This window comes from Micromys minutus (genome assembly GCF_963924665.1).
Source record: "Micromys minutus genome assembly, chromosome: 23".
Taxonomy (NCBI): Eukaryota; Metazoa; Chordata; class Mammalia; order Rodentia; family Muridae; genus Micromys; species Micromys minutus.
This window is the reverse complement of record NC_137958.1, coordinates 40,816,586-40,831,752: the sequence shown is the minus strand read 5'-3', so window position 1 is coordinate 40,831,752 and position 15,167 is coordinate 40,816,586. Positions and strand designations below refer to the sequence as shown.

The 15,167-nt window shown below is 36.4% G+C and overlaps 1 protein-coding gene across 1 annotated transcript in view; it reads left to right on the top strand.

Moving 5' to 3' along the window:
• Nucleotides 1–15,167, top strand: part of TFEC (transcription factor EC) — a gene marked incomplete at both ends in the record, with an annotated part of 128,504 nt that overhangs the window by 93,337 nt on the left and 20,000 nt on the right. The window contains 2 exons of the mRNA XM_080936516.1: nt 2,689–2,937; nt 12,093–12,305. Coding sequence (XP_080792642.1) covers nt 2,689–2,937; nt 12,093–12,305 — 462 coding nt within the window. The remainder of the gene's footprint in view (nt 1–2,688; nt 2,938–12,092; nt 12,306–15,167) is intronic.

Below are 15,167 nucleotides of genomic sequence, written 5' to 3'. Positions count from 1 at the left end.
GAAATATAAGTATTTTGAATGAGGCTTAGCTGGTGTTTCACCCTGAGCTGTTCTATTGTTTTTGGTATCATCTGTGACAAAAGTCAGGGATTTGGGGGAGGCCTGTTATCACAGTTAATCAAGTCTTCCTGTGTCCAGGAAACAAAGACTTCCCTGCTTGGTTTACTGATGGTCTGGAGGGGAAGTCCTGTTATCACAGTTGATCTAGTCTTCCTATTCCCAGGAAACAAAGACTTCCCTGCTTGGTTGACTAATGAATAGATAGCATTCAAGACAATCCTCACCATTGTCTGCTAAGCCCTTCTAATTCCTTGTGGCCAACCACTTAGATAAGAGTCGGTTTCATTGTGAATCTCATTTATCATTATAGAGTATCTGTGGCTTCACTAATGACATAGATTTGTGACATTGTCCCCAATTTTATTTCCACATACCTTTTAATTTTCCTTCTATGTAGGACTTTCTCTCCACCCAGTACCTGGCTTATGAAACACATTTTCTTCTAAGATGCTCAGAAAAGCATTGCTTTTTTTAATGCCATTTAAGATTCATTGCATTTACTACTGAGTCTACCCAGAAGCCAATGTCACTGTGCTTAGAGGGCAGGCTGTGTATTCTAATTATCTCTTCTACTTGCTATTTAATTTAACTTGCTATTTAATACAGGCAATCTGTAATGCTTCTCAATCTCAGTTACAGTTAACACTGTACCATGGGGATACTAAAGGTACATATTTCCTGAGTATTATTACATAAAGATAGAAGAAAACAACGTCAAAAACACTACATGCCATTTGCCAATCCCAGTGTCTAGTACCTGGCACTTTGCTTGCTATTGGTGGTTGCTATAGCAGCGGTAGTTAAATTAGTTCTGACGAATAGATGATAAAGTCTAAAAGCTCTGGGAGTGCGTGAAAATTTTTTTTTTATTCTTGATAACTCTTGGAAGTATAAGATTCAATAAATACGTTTAGTGTCAACGAGTGAAGGGTAGAAGATGAATTAGTTAATGAACGAAATTCTAATTCTAGATGTTTTACTGAGAAGATGAGATATGGTCCACTTGTCAATACAAGCTCTACCATTATGTACAATTCCTTCGGTTATATAGTTTGAAAGATTGCTGAGAAAGTATTCCTCATAATGTCTATGTTGTAACTGGATGCAGAGAAGTTAGGATGACCTTAAACATCTACCCTTAAACATTACCATTGGTATTTTAATGAAATGCTATTTTGCAGCTTTAAAGCTCATTGTAATATTATTAGTAATACGTGTAATCTTTATTACCAGTCTTAATCTTTTTATATGACTGAAAAATTATTTTATGGTTAGTACAATTAAAATAATGCTAAAAATGTCAGCATAACAGAATCAGACTAAAGTAACTACTACAATATTGTACCCCAAACCAGCTAATTTAAATGCAAAATACTTTCTACAGGCTATTTATCTGAGCTAATACATGGTAAGGGATTTAAGGAGTAGTTTGTGTAGTGAAATAAAAAGAAAAATAAGCACTGTAAGCAATCTTTGCTATTGTTTAACACGAGGGAAAATTAAATAGGTTTATATATAGGCCACTTGAGGAAAATGTATTAAAAGCCACATCACAACATAGTAAATGTGAAGGCAACTGGCAGGAAATACTCCATTTAATAGGTTTTTATAAATACTCTATGTGCAGCATTTTAAACGGACACTTGAGATGCTTAAGGCTTTTTTTTTTTTGACGAATTGTGAGATAATATTAACTATGACAATGAAGTTGAGCATGCCCAGAATTCTTTTGTTAAATTCATTCTTTGTCAGGTTCACACGTGTATAAATGTGTTCTGATGACTCTCCTCTTCCCTTCTCCCACTCCTTCTCCTCTAGCCCCTCCCTTACACATCCTGTTGCATTTTTATGTGTTTTTGTTTTGTTTTGGGACCTAGTGAGTGTAACCAGGACCATCTGTGTGAGTGGGGATGCCCAGAATTTTAATGGTATATTTTGTGAGTGGGAATTCAAAACACAGTTGTTTAGTTGGCACACAAGAATAGACATTTTTCGCAGTGATTTTTTTTAACCTGTTGATTCATGACGATGCATACTAATTAGTTCTAGTCATTAACATAGAAAAAAATTAAAATATTTATAAAACAAAACTCTGCTTAAAATAGAAGCACTGGAAAACACAGAAAAGTAGGAAATAAAATCACCCAGGATTTTTTCACTGTTTAACTCTTATGCTTTGATCGTATATCTACTAATTTCTGCTTCCTTATTGAAAGTTTTAGATTTTCTTAATAAAACCTTTATTGTATGTAAGAACCCAATATATAATATAGCATATATATTATATAGAGATCACTTATAGTGTTGAATATGCTTCTTTTACCTGTGACATTTTAAGACTTATTTGTTAGAGACTCATATAGTATCATTGTTTTTATATTTATCTCTAATTGTTATAGATAATTTACTTTTAAAGCTTAGATAACATAACATTTTTTTCATCAAATTTTAACTCATTACTTAAAATCATTAGATCATTAAAATCCTATCACAGTAGGACAGAAACATCGATATAATCTGAAAGAATTAAAATTGTAGTATGCTTAGTGTTTTGATTCTTTGGCTGGAAAAAAACTGGTTTACTAACATGGTGTTCTATGCCTCATTTATTCGTTTTTGTGTTCATAGGTCCAGGCACACTTAGAAACCTCTATGAGGCCTCAGCTACCGAAGGCCCAGACACAGCAAGTAACTCCTTTCCTGACCTTTGACCATCGGGTGTTCAGCCAAACTCTCAAGAAAGCAGAACCACCACCAGCAGGCTGCATGCCCCTGGCAGAGCATGGGCACATGAGCCCAGACAGTGATGCTCGCTGTGTAGGAAACTCACTCCCAAGTCTGCTGGCTCGGAAAGAAGATGGTTCAGTAGAATGGCATGTATGTTCAGGGGCTGGTTATAAAGTACTAATAATGACTATAAGCTGTCATTAGTATTAGGAGTTGAAGTTAGGAATTTTGCAGTAAATACTTCAGAAAAAAAGCATGACAAAAGAAATGTGTTTTTAACTAATCGATCTGTAATTATTAAGCATGCATGTGTTAATTATGCGTAATAACTTATAGCTGCTTGTTTTAATACTAAATTAGCCCATTCATTTTTAATACTCAACTAGTTATCAATAAGCCACTCATAATCCTATGTATTTAGAAGATTTGATTCTAATTGTAAAGGTTTAGGCTTTCCGGTTAACTTGAGTTGAATTTATCAATATCTTAAATAGGCCATAGAAGTTACATAAAGAACACAAATTTTGTTCTCTAAAAAAATGCTCATTACAATAAAATAAATTATCTTATTACATTAAAGATTTAATAGAATTATAATTCAATTTTAACACTCGATTTTCGATAATTTTTTAAAAATTTAAACAACTTCTTTCCTACCACCTACTAAATAACTGGTGTGAAGTTGGCTTGAAGTTGGCATGAGGTTGGCATGGGGCTCCAAACTAAACAACAATGGCTAGTTTCCTGAAATATGATTTGCTTTTCAATGAATCTTCAAAAATATTGAAAAATAATGACACAAAGTAGGAAATAAGTAGAATTTTGGAAAGCTTTAGTATTGTCTTAAAATTTATGCTGGTAACCGAGCTTTCTTCTCTTTTCCTTTGTTTTCCTTGACTGGTTTGATGGAGCTCTGTTCTCTAACACTTGAATCACATGCCTGCAGTCTAAACTGCGTATGACTATCATCCCCAGTTCTCGGGTTGTTTTTTTCTAGTGCTCAGTTTGCAGCCTCAGAGAACAAAGGCAGAGGGCTCGGGTTCTATTATGTGAATCCAAAACAGAGAGAAATATTTCAGAGATAAATTTTATGTTAACTTGGAAAGTAGGAAAGAATGAAGATCCAATAGATTATTCAATTGAAAACAAAATTATAATACTGTAGGATTCACAGAAATCCATAACTGAATGCTGGTACCCGTGTGTCTATTCACTTAAACATTTATTAGTGAGTGTATATACATATAAACTTTCAAAAGTGCATAAACATGTTTAATATATGCATAACATATATATTAATATACACAATATCTACATATATCTATGTCTATGATCTACGACCTGTGGATCTTTCTTCATGAAGAACACAAACTATATCTAATGATGAGAGCTAGCTGGACAGGAAAAATTATAACTATACCCAGTGTCATTTATCTTTCAACTACATCTTCCAAAGTTTATTTTCTTGTAAAAAATTATTGATTTTCTATAAAACAAAACCCAGTTGTAATGAGTGAGCCAACTTATTACAAGTAAAATCTCCAAAGCAGTCTTACCTTATATAGGCAGCATTTATCAGTCCTCTGGGCTTGCCATGTTATTTAGGTCACATCTTACTTTTGCCATTATAGTAAATTTACACATGTACAGAAAATGTGTGTTCTGTTTGTTCAGGCAGCCCCAGTGAAGGGAAGCTGAATAGCTTAGAAGGGGTGATATTCTCAAGGGGGTTAGAGATCTTCAGGAAAGATGCAAAAGAGCTGCAGAACTTTCTCCTGTTTTTAACCACTACATCAGAAACAGTCTATATGAAAGCATCTCACAACCATCATGAATGTCAGTTTAATCAGACTTTTATTTATTATGTAAGAGTTTTAAATATGGTCTCTCACCTGGATTTGTCACATCTACATTTGATCCATATTTTCATCATTCATACACATATTATCTCCAACAGAACATTTCCTTTGTGGTTAGAATTTACTAATATTCTTTAATTGTTTCTTGGGGCCCATGTCCAAAGAGGCTGTAAAGGGTATGTGGTCTCTTACATGAAGATTGGGCATTTCCTCACATTCTTTTAGACTGAATGTTTTATTTGTGGTTTCATGTTTTTATGCTTATATTTGTTGTTTGGCATAGAGTCTCACTGTGTGGCTTACTCTGGCTTTGAACCTTCCCCCTTCCTCAACATCTTCAGGACTAGAATTACAGTAGTTGCCAACAAAACTGGAAAAAGAACCAGTTTGATTTTTGTATCTTAAAGCTTTTAAAATTAAGGGGTTGGTCCAAGTTCAGGGGATGGTAGCTACTGACATTTCTTTGGTTTTAGCCTTTCTTTCTTTCTAAGCCTTCTTCACTAAGACCAGAGAACATTTCATAGATCCAAAAAGTAATGATAGTATCACTTGATAGGTTTGTGAGTGTGTCCTTACATTAGATGTGATGATTGGAATTAGAAGTAAGGAAGAAATTAATGGTCTTTGGGACAGAGATAGGTAATAAGTAAGAGGATCTCACAGTGCATGCTTGTCCAGGATAAATTTGACATTTGTACTTACAAGACTAACAGAAGCTTAAAAAAATGATCATTCTTGTCATTTACATTGCAAATGATATCTCCCTTCCCAGTTACCCCTCCACAACCCTTGCAACCCATCTGCCCTCTATCCCATCCCCTTTGCCTCTATGAAAATGCTCTCCCACCCACCCATTCCTGCCCCACAACTCCAGCATCTCCCTCCACTGGGGCATCAAACCTCCATAGGACCAAGGGTCTCCCTTCCCATTGGTGTCAGACAAGGTCCTCTGCTACATCTGTATCTAGAGACATGCATCTCTCCCTGTACACTCCTTGGCTGGTGGTCTAGTTCTGGAGAGCACTGCGAGGTCTGGCCAGCTGACATTGTTCTTCCTGTGGGGTTGGAATTCCCCTCCACTCCTTCATGTCCTTCCAACATCTCCGTTACCAGGGGTCCCCAAGCTCAGCTTGATGGTTGGCTGTGAGCATCCTCATCTGCATTGGTCAGGTGCTGGCAGACCCTCCCAGGGAACAGCCACATCAGGTCTGGCAACAGCAACAGTGTCAGGGTTTGGTGTCTGCAGACAGGATGAATCCCCAGGTGGGGCAATTCCTGGATAGCCCTTTCTTCAGTCTCTGCTCCATTTTTTAATCCATGTTTCTCCCTTGGGCAGAAACATTTCTGGGTTAAAAACTTTGAGATGGGTGGATGGTTCCATCTCTTGACTGGGGGGCATGTCTGTTTACTGCTGGTGGTCTCTACAGGACCTATCTCCTGTTCAATGTGCATTTGGTTAAAGTCATCTCTGTTGGATCCTGGGAGCCTCTTGCTTCCCTGATGTCTGGGACACTCCAGCTCCTTATCCCACAATTCTACATTTTTTCCTTTGATTTCCTGACCCTGATCTTTTTTAAGCTCCTTATGGTATGTGGGTTATATCATGGGCATTGTGATCTAATATCATCTTTCAGTGATTATAAACAATGGCTTCATGAAATTCCCAGGCAAATGGATGGAACTAGAAAATATCATCCTGGGTGAGGTAAACTGGACACAAAAGAACACACATGGTATGTTACAGGAGCCTTTTACACTAACTCTTGTTCCCAGCCTAGACTTCTCATTTAGAACATCTCTACTGCTTGGTGTTTTACCATTTGGTCCCATACACAGCTCTCTAGAGTTCAAGTCTCCATTGGAAATATCCTAATAGAGTTTCTCAACTCTTGATTCAAGTTGACCAACCACCTTGCTAGAAGAGTAATGGGATTGGATAGCAGTTTAATATATTTGGAGGTGTTTATGACTTGTTATTTCTTTATATGCCAACTATTGCTTATCTCAACTCAACATTAATGCCACACACACACACACACACATAAACTGGAGCTTGATAGTTCCTGGTTTCATTTCTAGTTGTTGTGATGAAATACCCAAATTAAAAAAAAGAGAGAGAGAGAAATATTATCTTACCCCATAATTCAAGATTACACTTTGCTATTGTGGGGAAGGTCAGATGGTTGCAATGTGAAATAGCTAATAATAACATATCCAAGTCAAGAGGAGAGACATAAAGTACATACATACTAGTGTTTTGCTCACTTTCCCCTTCTTGTAGTTCAGGGTCCAGCCAATGAAATACCACTTACCACAGCAACTAATGCATTTAAACAAAACCCCTTTACAGCCCTGTCCATAGCCCAGTCTGATCTAGGTAGTCCTTCATATAGAGGTCATTGCTATCCACAAGACCACAACTATTACAAGTGTACAGGAAACAGAGGAATAGAAAGAGTGAAAGAGAAGCACAGTCTTTCTAAAAAGTTCACCTCGTTAAAAAAAAAAAAAAAAAAAAAAAAACAAAAACCTTCTTCATCTATTGTTTATTTCTTGAGCAATCTTTGCAGGGAAAAGAAAGATTTCAGCAGGAAATAAATATGCAAATTGATATTAGATTGACAGTAGAATGGTGGATCCAGAGTTCAGAAACTCAAACCTGTATCTGCCACTCACTAGCTCGATAATCTGGGACAAGATGGGGTGATTTCTTTCTCCTTTGATTTTCTTCACTCTCTGATGAATATAAGTATTGAACTCTCACAGGCTGCTGTGAAACTCAAATGATTGGGATATAACGAGCACTAGGGAGATGCTTAGCACATCTTCCACATTGTGCAAGTGTCTGGTACTGTTGCTGGTTACTGTGTTTGTGTGTTGGTCATTTTGTCACTAGTGATAAAGGTGAAGACAATGAATGGCATGTTTTCATATAATCTAAATTCATGTGCACTAGCCAGATAAAGTTTCACCATTGACCTTTGGACATCTACAAAACATTTTAGAGTAAATGATGATATAGAGGTCCCCTGTAAACATGTTGTGGACTTTGGTTTGGAACACTTCATGAGAAACCCTACGTTGATATAGAAGCTGATTTCAAAGAATGTGCACAGGGGCCCATGTGCAGTCACCCGGGGGCCCAGGGAGGCTAATGCAGGGAAGGCAGCCTCACATTCAGCCCTCAGATACTGTGGACTTTGATATACACATCTAAGTGTTTGAAAACACAGTAAACTTTTAGTCTACACTAAAGTTCTTTGTGATTTCAAACTAAAGCACCACTTTAATCGTTATTTACAGTACTATTAATGCACTATTCTAATAGATGGAGATTGTTGAGCATATAATCAGTACAGAATTAAAGAAAAAGCAGAACACTAAAAGAGCAGTATTTCCAGACCCCAAACGGTCAAAAGAACCACAATTAATAATCAGTTTAAAGTATTAAGCAAAGTAATTTTGTTTGACTAGAAAATGATGCGATCTTCTCCACCTTTGAAATAGACAGAAGACAGCAAATGAATATTACAAAATACTCTATACAAACAAAGGATATTATAATACTGAGAAAGATTATAGAGTTCCAATGTTCTGTTCTCTCTTTCTGTATATCTGTATATATGTGTTTGATTATGTATGTATTTTATGTGTGTATATATATGTATGTACCTTTATGTATCTTTTTATCAATCTATCTGCCTATGTATATATATTATATTTATCTAAGTATCTATGTATCTATCAATCATCTATCATCTTAAATATAGACATAAATATTGTCTTCTATCTATCTATCTATCATCCATATTCTATCATTTTATAGTTATATTCAAGTGTCCAATTCCGTATATAATCTGCTGTAGCATTATCCAGGAACAATTTAAGTTTGACATTTCCTATTTGAAGTTTTGCTTATAATCAAATACCTTCATGAGGTCCTGATTCAGTTTTGATTCTTTCAGTATGATTAGTAGATTGAGATTCATAGACTTTACTCCCTTGTTGAAGACAGAAAAATTACTATGATAAAATATGAATTATTTCTGAGCCAATATTCAGAGGTGAACACAAAGGAGAGAGGCCTCATCATCTTAATGTATAAAAACTTTTGTGTTGAAGTCAATATTAATTCCTGGAATCATATTCCAAGAAGGGACGTTATCTTATCTTCCATATGATTACTTTACTCAGCGTCTAATTATTCGTCTCAGAAGTGTTGTCTGTAAAGTTTATACATATTCTTTTTACATATCTTGAAGGATTGATTATCCAGCTTTTTGTGAGTTAAGATATTTTTTAAAATCACAAGAGGGAATATAGAAGGTTTTAATTAAATTGCTACTTTAAAGATTTCATTTGGAGAATGTGAGTGACCACATTTTGTAGGCTGAGGTCAGCAATTCATCAATGAATCATTGAGTTAAGCAATGGTAGGATAAATGCATGAAATTCAAGGCCTGAGAAAAAGTCCGTGAAAGGATCCTTTGCTTCCTTACTAATTTCAAAGAGACTTTCAACTGAAAGAACTATCTCTCCTTCCTCTTTTCTAGCACGAAAGACTTCAGACATTACAGTTGACTGACGATCACACAGAGAAGATCAGATAAGATTTAACATTGAAAGTTTCTAATTAACTTAATTTACCTTTGTTGGCTTTGCAGGGAAGGAGTTCAAGAGTTGTCATTTTAGCCTCACAATGATTACTGAGTGTCAACACTGAGAAATGGCAATGACCTGCCCATTTTTCTGTGCTCTAGATAGATGGTCTCCTCCACAGGGAATTGATTCCTGTGTAACATCTGTGTAAACTAGAATGCAAGGATTCAAAACAGAAGCAGACACTGCTCAGCTGAGTCAGTCCTGCTTCATCAACCTTGGACTCTCAGGCTTTCTTCTTCCTAAGCATCCATGTTATTTTGATCCTTCCTATTTTAAACATCTCTCACGAGCTCACATGTGACCTCTTACTCTTGTCAATTTCTCCATAATTTCTAGTATTTTATTTTAAATATTTATTATCACATTCCATTTTTGAAGTATATTTCCTCTAGCTTTCTTAATTTACTTGTGTTTAAGCTCACTGACATGACATACCAATTGGACCAATGCTACTGTTTTCAATGCTCATTATTTCCTGTTTACAAGATTTTAAAAATCTTCTTTAACCTGTTTATAGAATCCAAAATATAACCCATTTCTTTGACAAGCATCATTAACTTCTTGGTTTTCTATCCTGGCTAAATCTTAATACTGGATAAACTCCTTTATTTGTCCCATCCTTACTGAGCAGATAAATGTGGAGCACCTTTTACATTGTGCATACTGGTTATGTTAAAAATACATTATCAAAATTTAAAGGAGAGTTTACAACAGGGGAAGAAACTTGTAACCCTTTCTTAGTAAGTTCACCACTAATGGAGAGACTATGTAATATCATCTTTCCTTAAACTTTCAACTTCCCCACCCATTAACTGCTTTTCAGAAATGCCCTTTATTACTTTGGAGAAAAAATATGTGTAGTCAAGTTAGGGTTTGCTCAAAAGCTTAAGCAGTTCTCTTAAACCTTTACATTTGTTTCATCTCCTGCACCCTATTAGAATAGAAAAGTTTCTACTTTATTTTTAAATTCCCAAGATGTTTTCCTTCTGTGAACCTTCTCTTCTGTAGTATCATCATTAGTGCTGACCTATAGGCCTGTTCATATTAATGTCACACTAAATCAAGTAGCTCTCTTTGAGTTCATTTGCTTTCTGGCCACCATGTTATTTCAACACAGGCATGCATACATGCCAGCAGGAATGCACATACACATACACAGACACACACAGACACAGAAACACAGACACAGACATATAGACACACAGACACACAGACACACACACAGAGACACACAGACACATACAGACATACAGACACACACAGACACATACATACAGACACACACACACACACACACACACACACACAAAACTCATGCCTCCATTTTCTTCCTCCCAACATCATCTGATGACCCCATTCTCTCCTCTTCAATCAAGCCTTTCTCTCCATGATTTTAAAAGGGCTCTTAACACCAATCAATTTTAAAAAAAATTCTGAGGTAATAATATAACTCCCCATCTCCTTTCCTCCCTCTAACTCTCAAAATAAAAAAAATACATATCAACTTAATATCTGGTATTAAAGTGTCTATTTTCATTTGACTTTCAAGTCACTTTTGAGATGTTTAACCACACCCTGAGGCACTTTCTGATAAGCATCTTAGATTGTCTGATTTTTCATCCGTTTTTGTTGACTTCTCTAACATATGGTGAAATTCTGTCTCGTGGCCAGGTTTTTCCCATCTCTTCTATCTGTATACACTTTATTATGATGTCATGCCATGTCAGCTTAGATCTTTCTTCTCTGTGTTCAATTTATTCCTCCTGCTGCTTTTTTGTTGTGTTACCACAGATGTCTCAAACATGCAATGGATAAACATACATTATACTCCCAAATCTATCAGGTTGTTCTTGTCTCTGCTTTACTCACTCCTTCCTCTGCAATCTGTCCCAATTAAATTCAAGATTTGTGCAAACTTAGTGCTTCTGAACATCTCCTCTTTTCAAATGACATTGAGTTTAATAGTTCATCATTAGCAGCTAGCACAGTACTTTGCACAACGTGGATATCATCAAAAGAAATCCTGAATAAGTATATAATAATTCATATTAAATAAGAATTTTAAGTTTAGGTACAATTGTAATTGGGTTCCTCATATAATTTTTATTTATGAATACTTTTTTATTTTTATTAAAAATAAATATTTTTATTTATGGATAAAGGACAGCAGTATCAAGGTTGGTGCAACAATAACATGTATTTTTTATTGCATTGGCTACACATTGTGATAATGGTTTTTATGATACTTTTTTCATGAGGAGCTGTGTGTGATTTTCAGGGGTAAAAAAAAAAGCCTATGGGATAAAGGCTGGTTGTATTTTTATACAGCAGGAAGATAATGAGAGACATTCAGAAATGTCAAACTCACTCTTTAAGCGAAAAGAAGGTTCGGAGCTTGGTTCCACCCCTGGAAGAAACTGATGCAATACTTGTCTTGCTGTTGTTTGTTTGCCAAGCTCAAAAGGTAGCTAAGCCATAGCAATGTGAGAGGACCTGAGGCACAGCTGTCTCTGCAACGCTGAAGCTGGAGAACTACTTAACCTTGAAGTTTAGATACCATGCTGTAGTTTCTCCCGATTGGCCTTAGTTCATTCTTTTCCTTTATAGATACTTTTGTTGGGAGCAACACATGTATGTTAGCATGCATAGGTGTTTTTCAGTCAGGTAGCTAGAGATTATGGTGGCGTTTGGCATTCTGAGTAAGCTGTTATAGTTCAAGACCATTCCAGAGACAAGGGCTTAGTAAATATTAACAAGCCCCTGTGCTTGCTTGGGACTTAAAAGGGTTGCATGCCATCAACGAGCAAGCTTTTGTCAGCCACAATCTGGGCCAGGTTAGTCTTAAAGTCCAAGGAAGAGGCAAAGTTCACCTTAGTGCAAGAGTTTCTGTATACCTCTCCTGGTTATTGTGAGCAAGCCGAAGGGAAAGAAAGGATGAAGGAGAAAGAGAAAACCATTGCCATAGTGAAGGTTATAGATCCTTCCAAGTTGAAACTGGTAAGAACACAGTCAAATTCTTTCTCTATTTGGAGATAAAGCTAAATTAAATGCCGGATTTAAAATTTTTTAGAGCTATAGTCATTAAAATAAGGTATGTGGATATTAACATTAAAATGTTTAGTGTAAACTATAATTAACTGTAAGTTTGAAGAGCTTCTTTACTTTTGAGCACTCCAGGCTATGCTAAGTGATTTATTTAGTTAAAAAAAAGTCTCTTAAAATTAATGCCTTATTGTGACTTTTATATAAAATGTGAGAGTTCAGTGAATTGTTTATTTTCTTCTCCTACTAACAACCACTTTGTTAACTTAGTGCTAAAAGAATAATGAAAATATAGTGTATGTGATGTGAAACCGTGAATATCCAGTTTTGTGTTTTCCTTTTTGTGTGAAAGCTAGCTTGCTGAGGAAACCCCAGCTCCAGCCTCACTCATTACTTTTATTCATGTATAATGGAACACAAATAATAGTAACAAAATAACACAGCAGGATTTCATGGCTCCGCGTTTGTCATTTAAGCCTTAGGATGATGTTTTAACAAATAAAATACAGGTTTTGAGGCAATTGGCTGTGTATGTCCTAAAACCGAAAAAATCTGGCTGGCTGAATCTAAATGAATCAACACCCACAAGGAAGTAAAATAATCTTTCCAAAGTCAGTGTTTCATGTGTGCATACGGTCCCCAGTCCGTGCTCCCCTGCGGTGCACCCTTTATGACAGGAGTTTATCTTCTTTTATGTCCAGTTTCTCTATCAAACAGTCTCCTGCTCAGTTTTACCATTTTGGATTCACAGTGAATATCCTCACAGAAAAGCAGAAAGGCGAGGATCTAAACAAACACATCTGTCAGTTTCCTTTGAAAACCTCACACTAAATATGTGAACACACACAAACACAGACACCAATTAGGGCTTCTTTTGCCATTTGTTATTTTGCTGAAAGTTTACTTGCAAATTTAACTTGTAACCTTCTGTAAGTTTTGGTCACTTTGTCTATTAGGAATGAGATTATCTAACAGATACACATGATTTTTCCTAAAAATGTCAGGATGTTTGGAACTAGTAGAGTTTTCAGGAGCATACCGAGTGAACAGGGTGGGGTCCTGTCTGTTGCTAAGTGAAAGAAAACGAGAAAGGTCAAAGCAAATAATTATAAACAACATTTAAAGTTTTATTAACATTTATAAGTCCTAGAGTTGAGAAGAGGCGAGGAGGAAAACCAGCCGAATCACCTCCTGGGAGCCCTGTAGTCTAGGGTTTGGCTTCGAAACTAAGCCCTGGAGAGGAACTGTTTGAGGTGATATGTATAAATGGGGTTGAGTCGAGACAAGAACAGAGGAGAACAACAAAGACAAAAATACTGATGAAAGACAAGAATGCTTCTGCAGAGGGTAGAGAATACAGCCCTGTGTCATACAAGCATGAATCTAGGCTACTCTTTCAACAGCTTCTTAAAACAAAAAAATTATTGGATATTTTAAGTACTTATATTCCAAATGTTATCCTCTTCCCGATTCCCCCTCTCTTATCTTTCCTCCCCCACGTCTATGAGGATGCTCTCCCTCCCTCCCACCCATGCCCTTCCACCTCACTGCCCTGGCATTCCCCTACACTAGGCTATCCAGCCTTCACAGGACCAAGGGCTTCTCAAACAAACAATCTTATTTTCCTGCTGAGGTGAGAGCTAAGCTTTGAGCCAACACCAGCAAATGCAATACCTCTTTAGAGCAAGTAGTAAAAATAATAAATCAAAAACTAATTACTAGGTTATATGCTAATGGCTACTTTGAAAGGGAGTGTCTCCCACTAGCTAGGAGCTCCCAGTGTGAGCGAGGCTGGGTAGCCTGTTAGTTCCTAGCACGCATATCCACCTCTATGCTGCTATTCCTAGCCAACACCACCACTCTTGACTTTTTCACATGGAGTTTGGAGATCAAGCCTGGGTCTTTGCACTTACCCTTGTAACCTTTTTATTACATTTATAGGTGCACTATTTTTATCCTATTACTTCATTTTGGGGCTGTAATTGCTTTATATTTAGAATGATAATTATATGCTATAAGGTTGTTGTGATGGTGACTTAAGATGCTATTTGAGTTATTATATTAATCTTGGCTTTGAATGAGTTATTGACTATGGAATAATGAGTGTTATTATGTTGTGTTGTTTTGTCTCTGAAAAGTTCCCCATCCACACAGTCACAATTCATAGTAATTACTGCAATCACCCAAACTGCAGGGGGGAATATGATATTGAAAATCCACTATAAGTATAAATGATAATAACAAGGCTTTTAAAATGTAGGGGGAGTGGAGACTAAGATTGAGTCAGTAAAGGAGAAGATACAAAGATAGTTTGGGTTTGGGATTTACATATGAGTTAAATGGCAGGGACTGTAGACTTCAGATTCTTGACATGAGATAGGTCTTAAGAGTATTGCAAATATCTTTGGTATAAGAAGGAAAGTGGGAGCTTATTAGATGGGATGTAGATGCACTAGATGACGAAATGGGCAAGCATCAATTAGGTGTAGGGACCTGAAAAGTCTGGAGAACGAAAACAGAGAGGAAATTCCAAAGTGGATATTATTATTTTAAATGTCATGTCAGGGGTCAGATGGCTCTCATGTGTGAAGAATAGCAATAATTTAAAAATGGGATTTAGGTCATAGTACTGTGGTTCCTGATAAGAGGAGATGGATCTCCGTGTGCAGTTTATAGTTGTCTAGATGTTTCCACAATCATTTTGGTTGCAGATTTTATTTTGTTGTCTGGCCAGCACCACTGGAAACAAAGGCAAAGCCACTTTTCTTTGGTGTCACTAAGTTACACTTTAGCAAAGAGCTCTTCCGCTGATCCCAG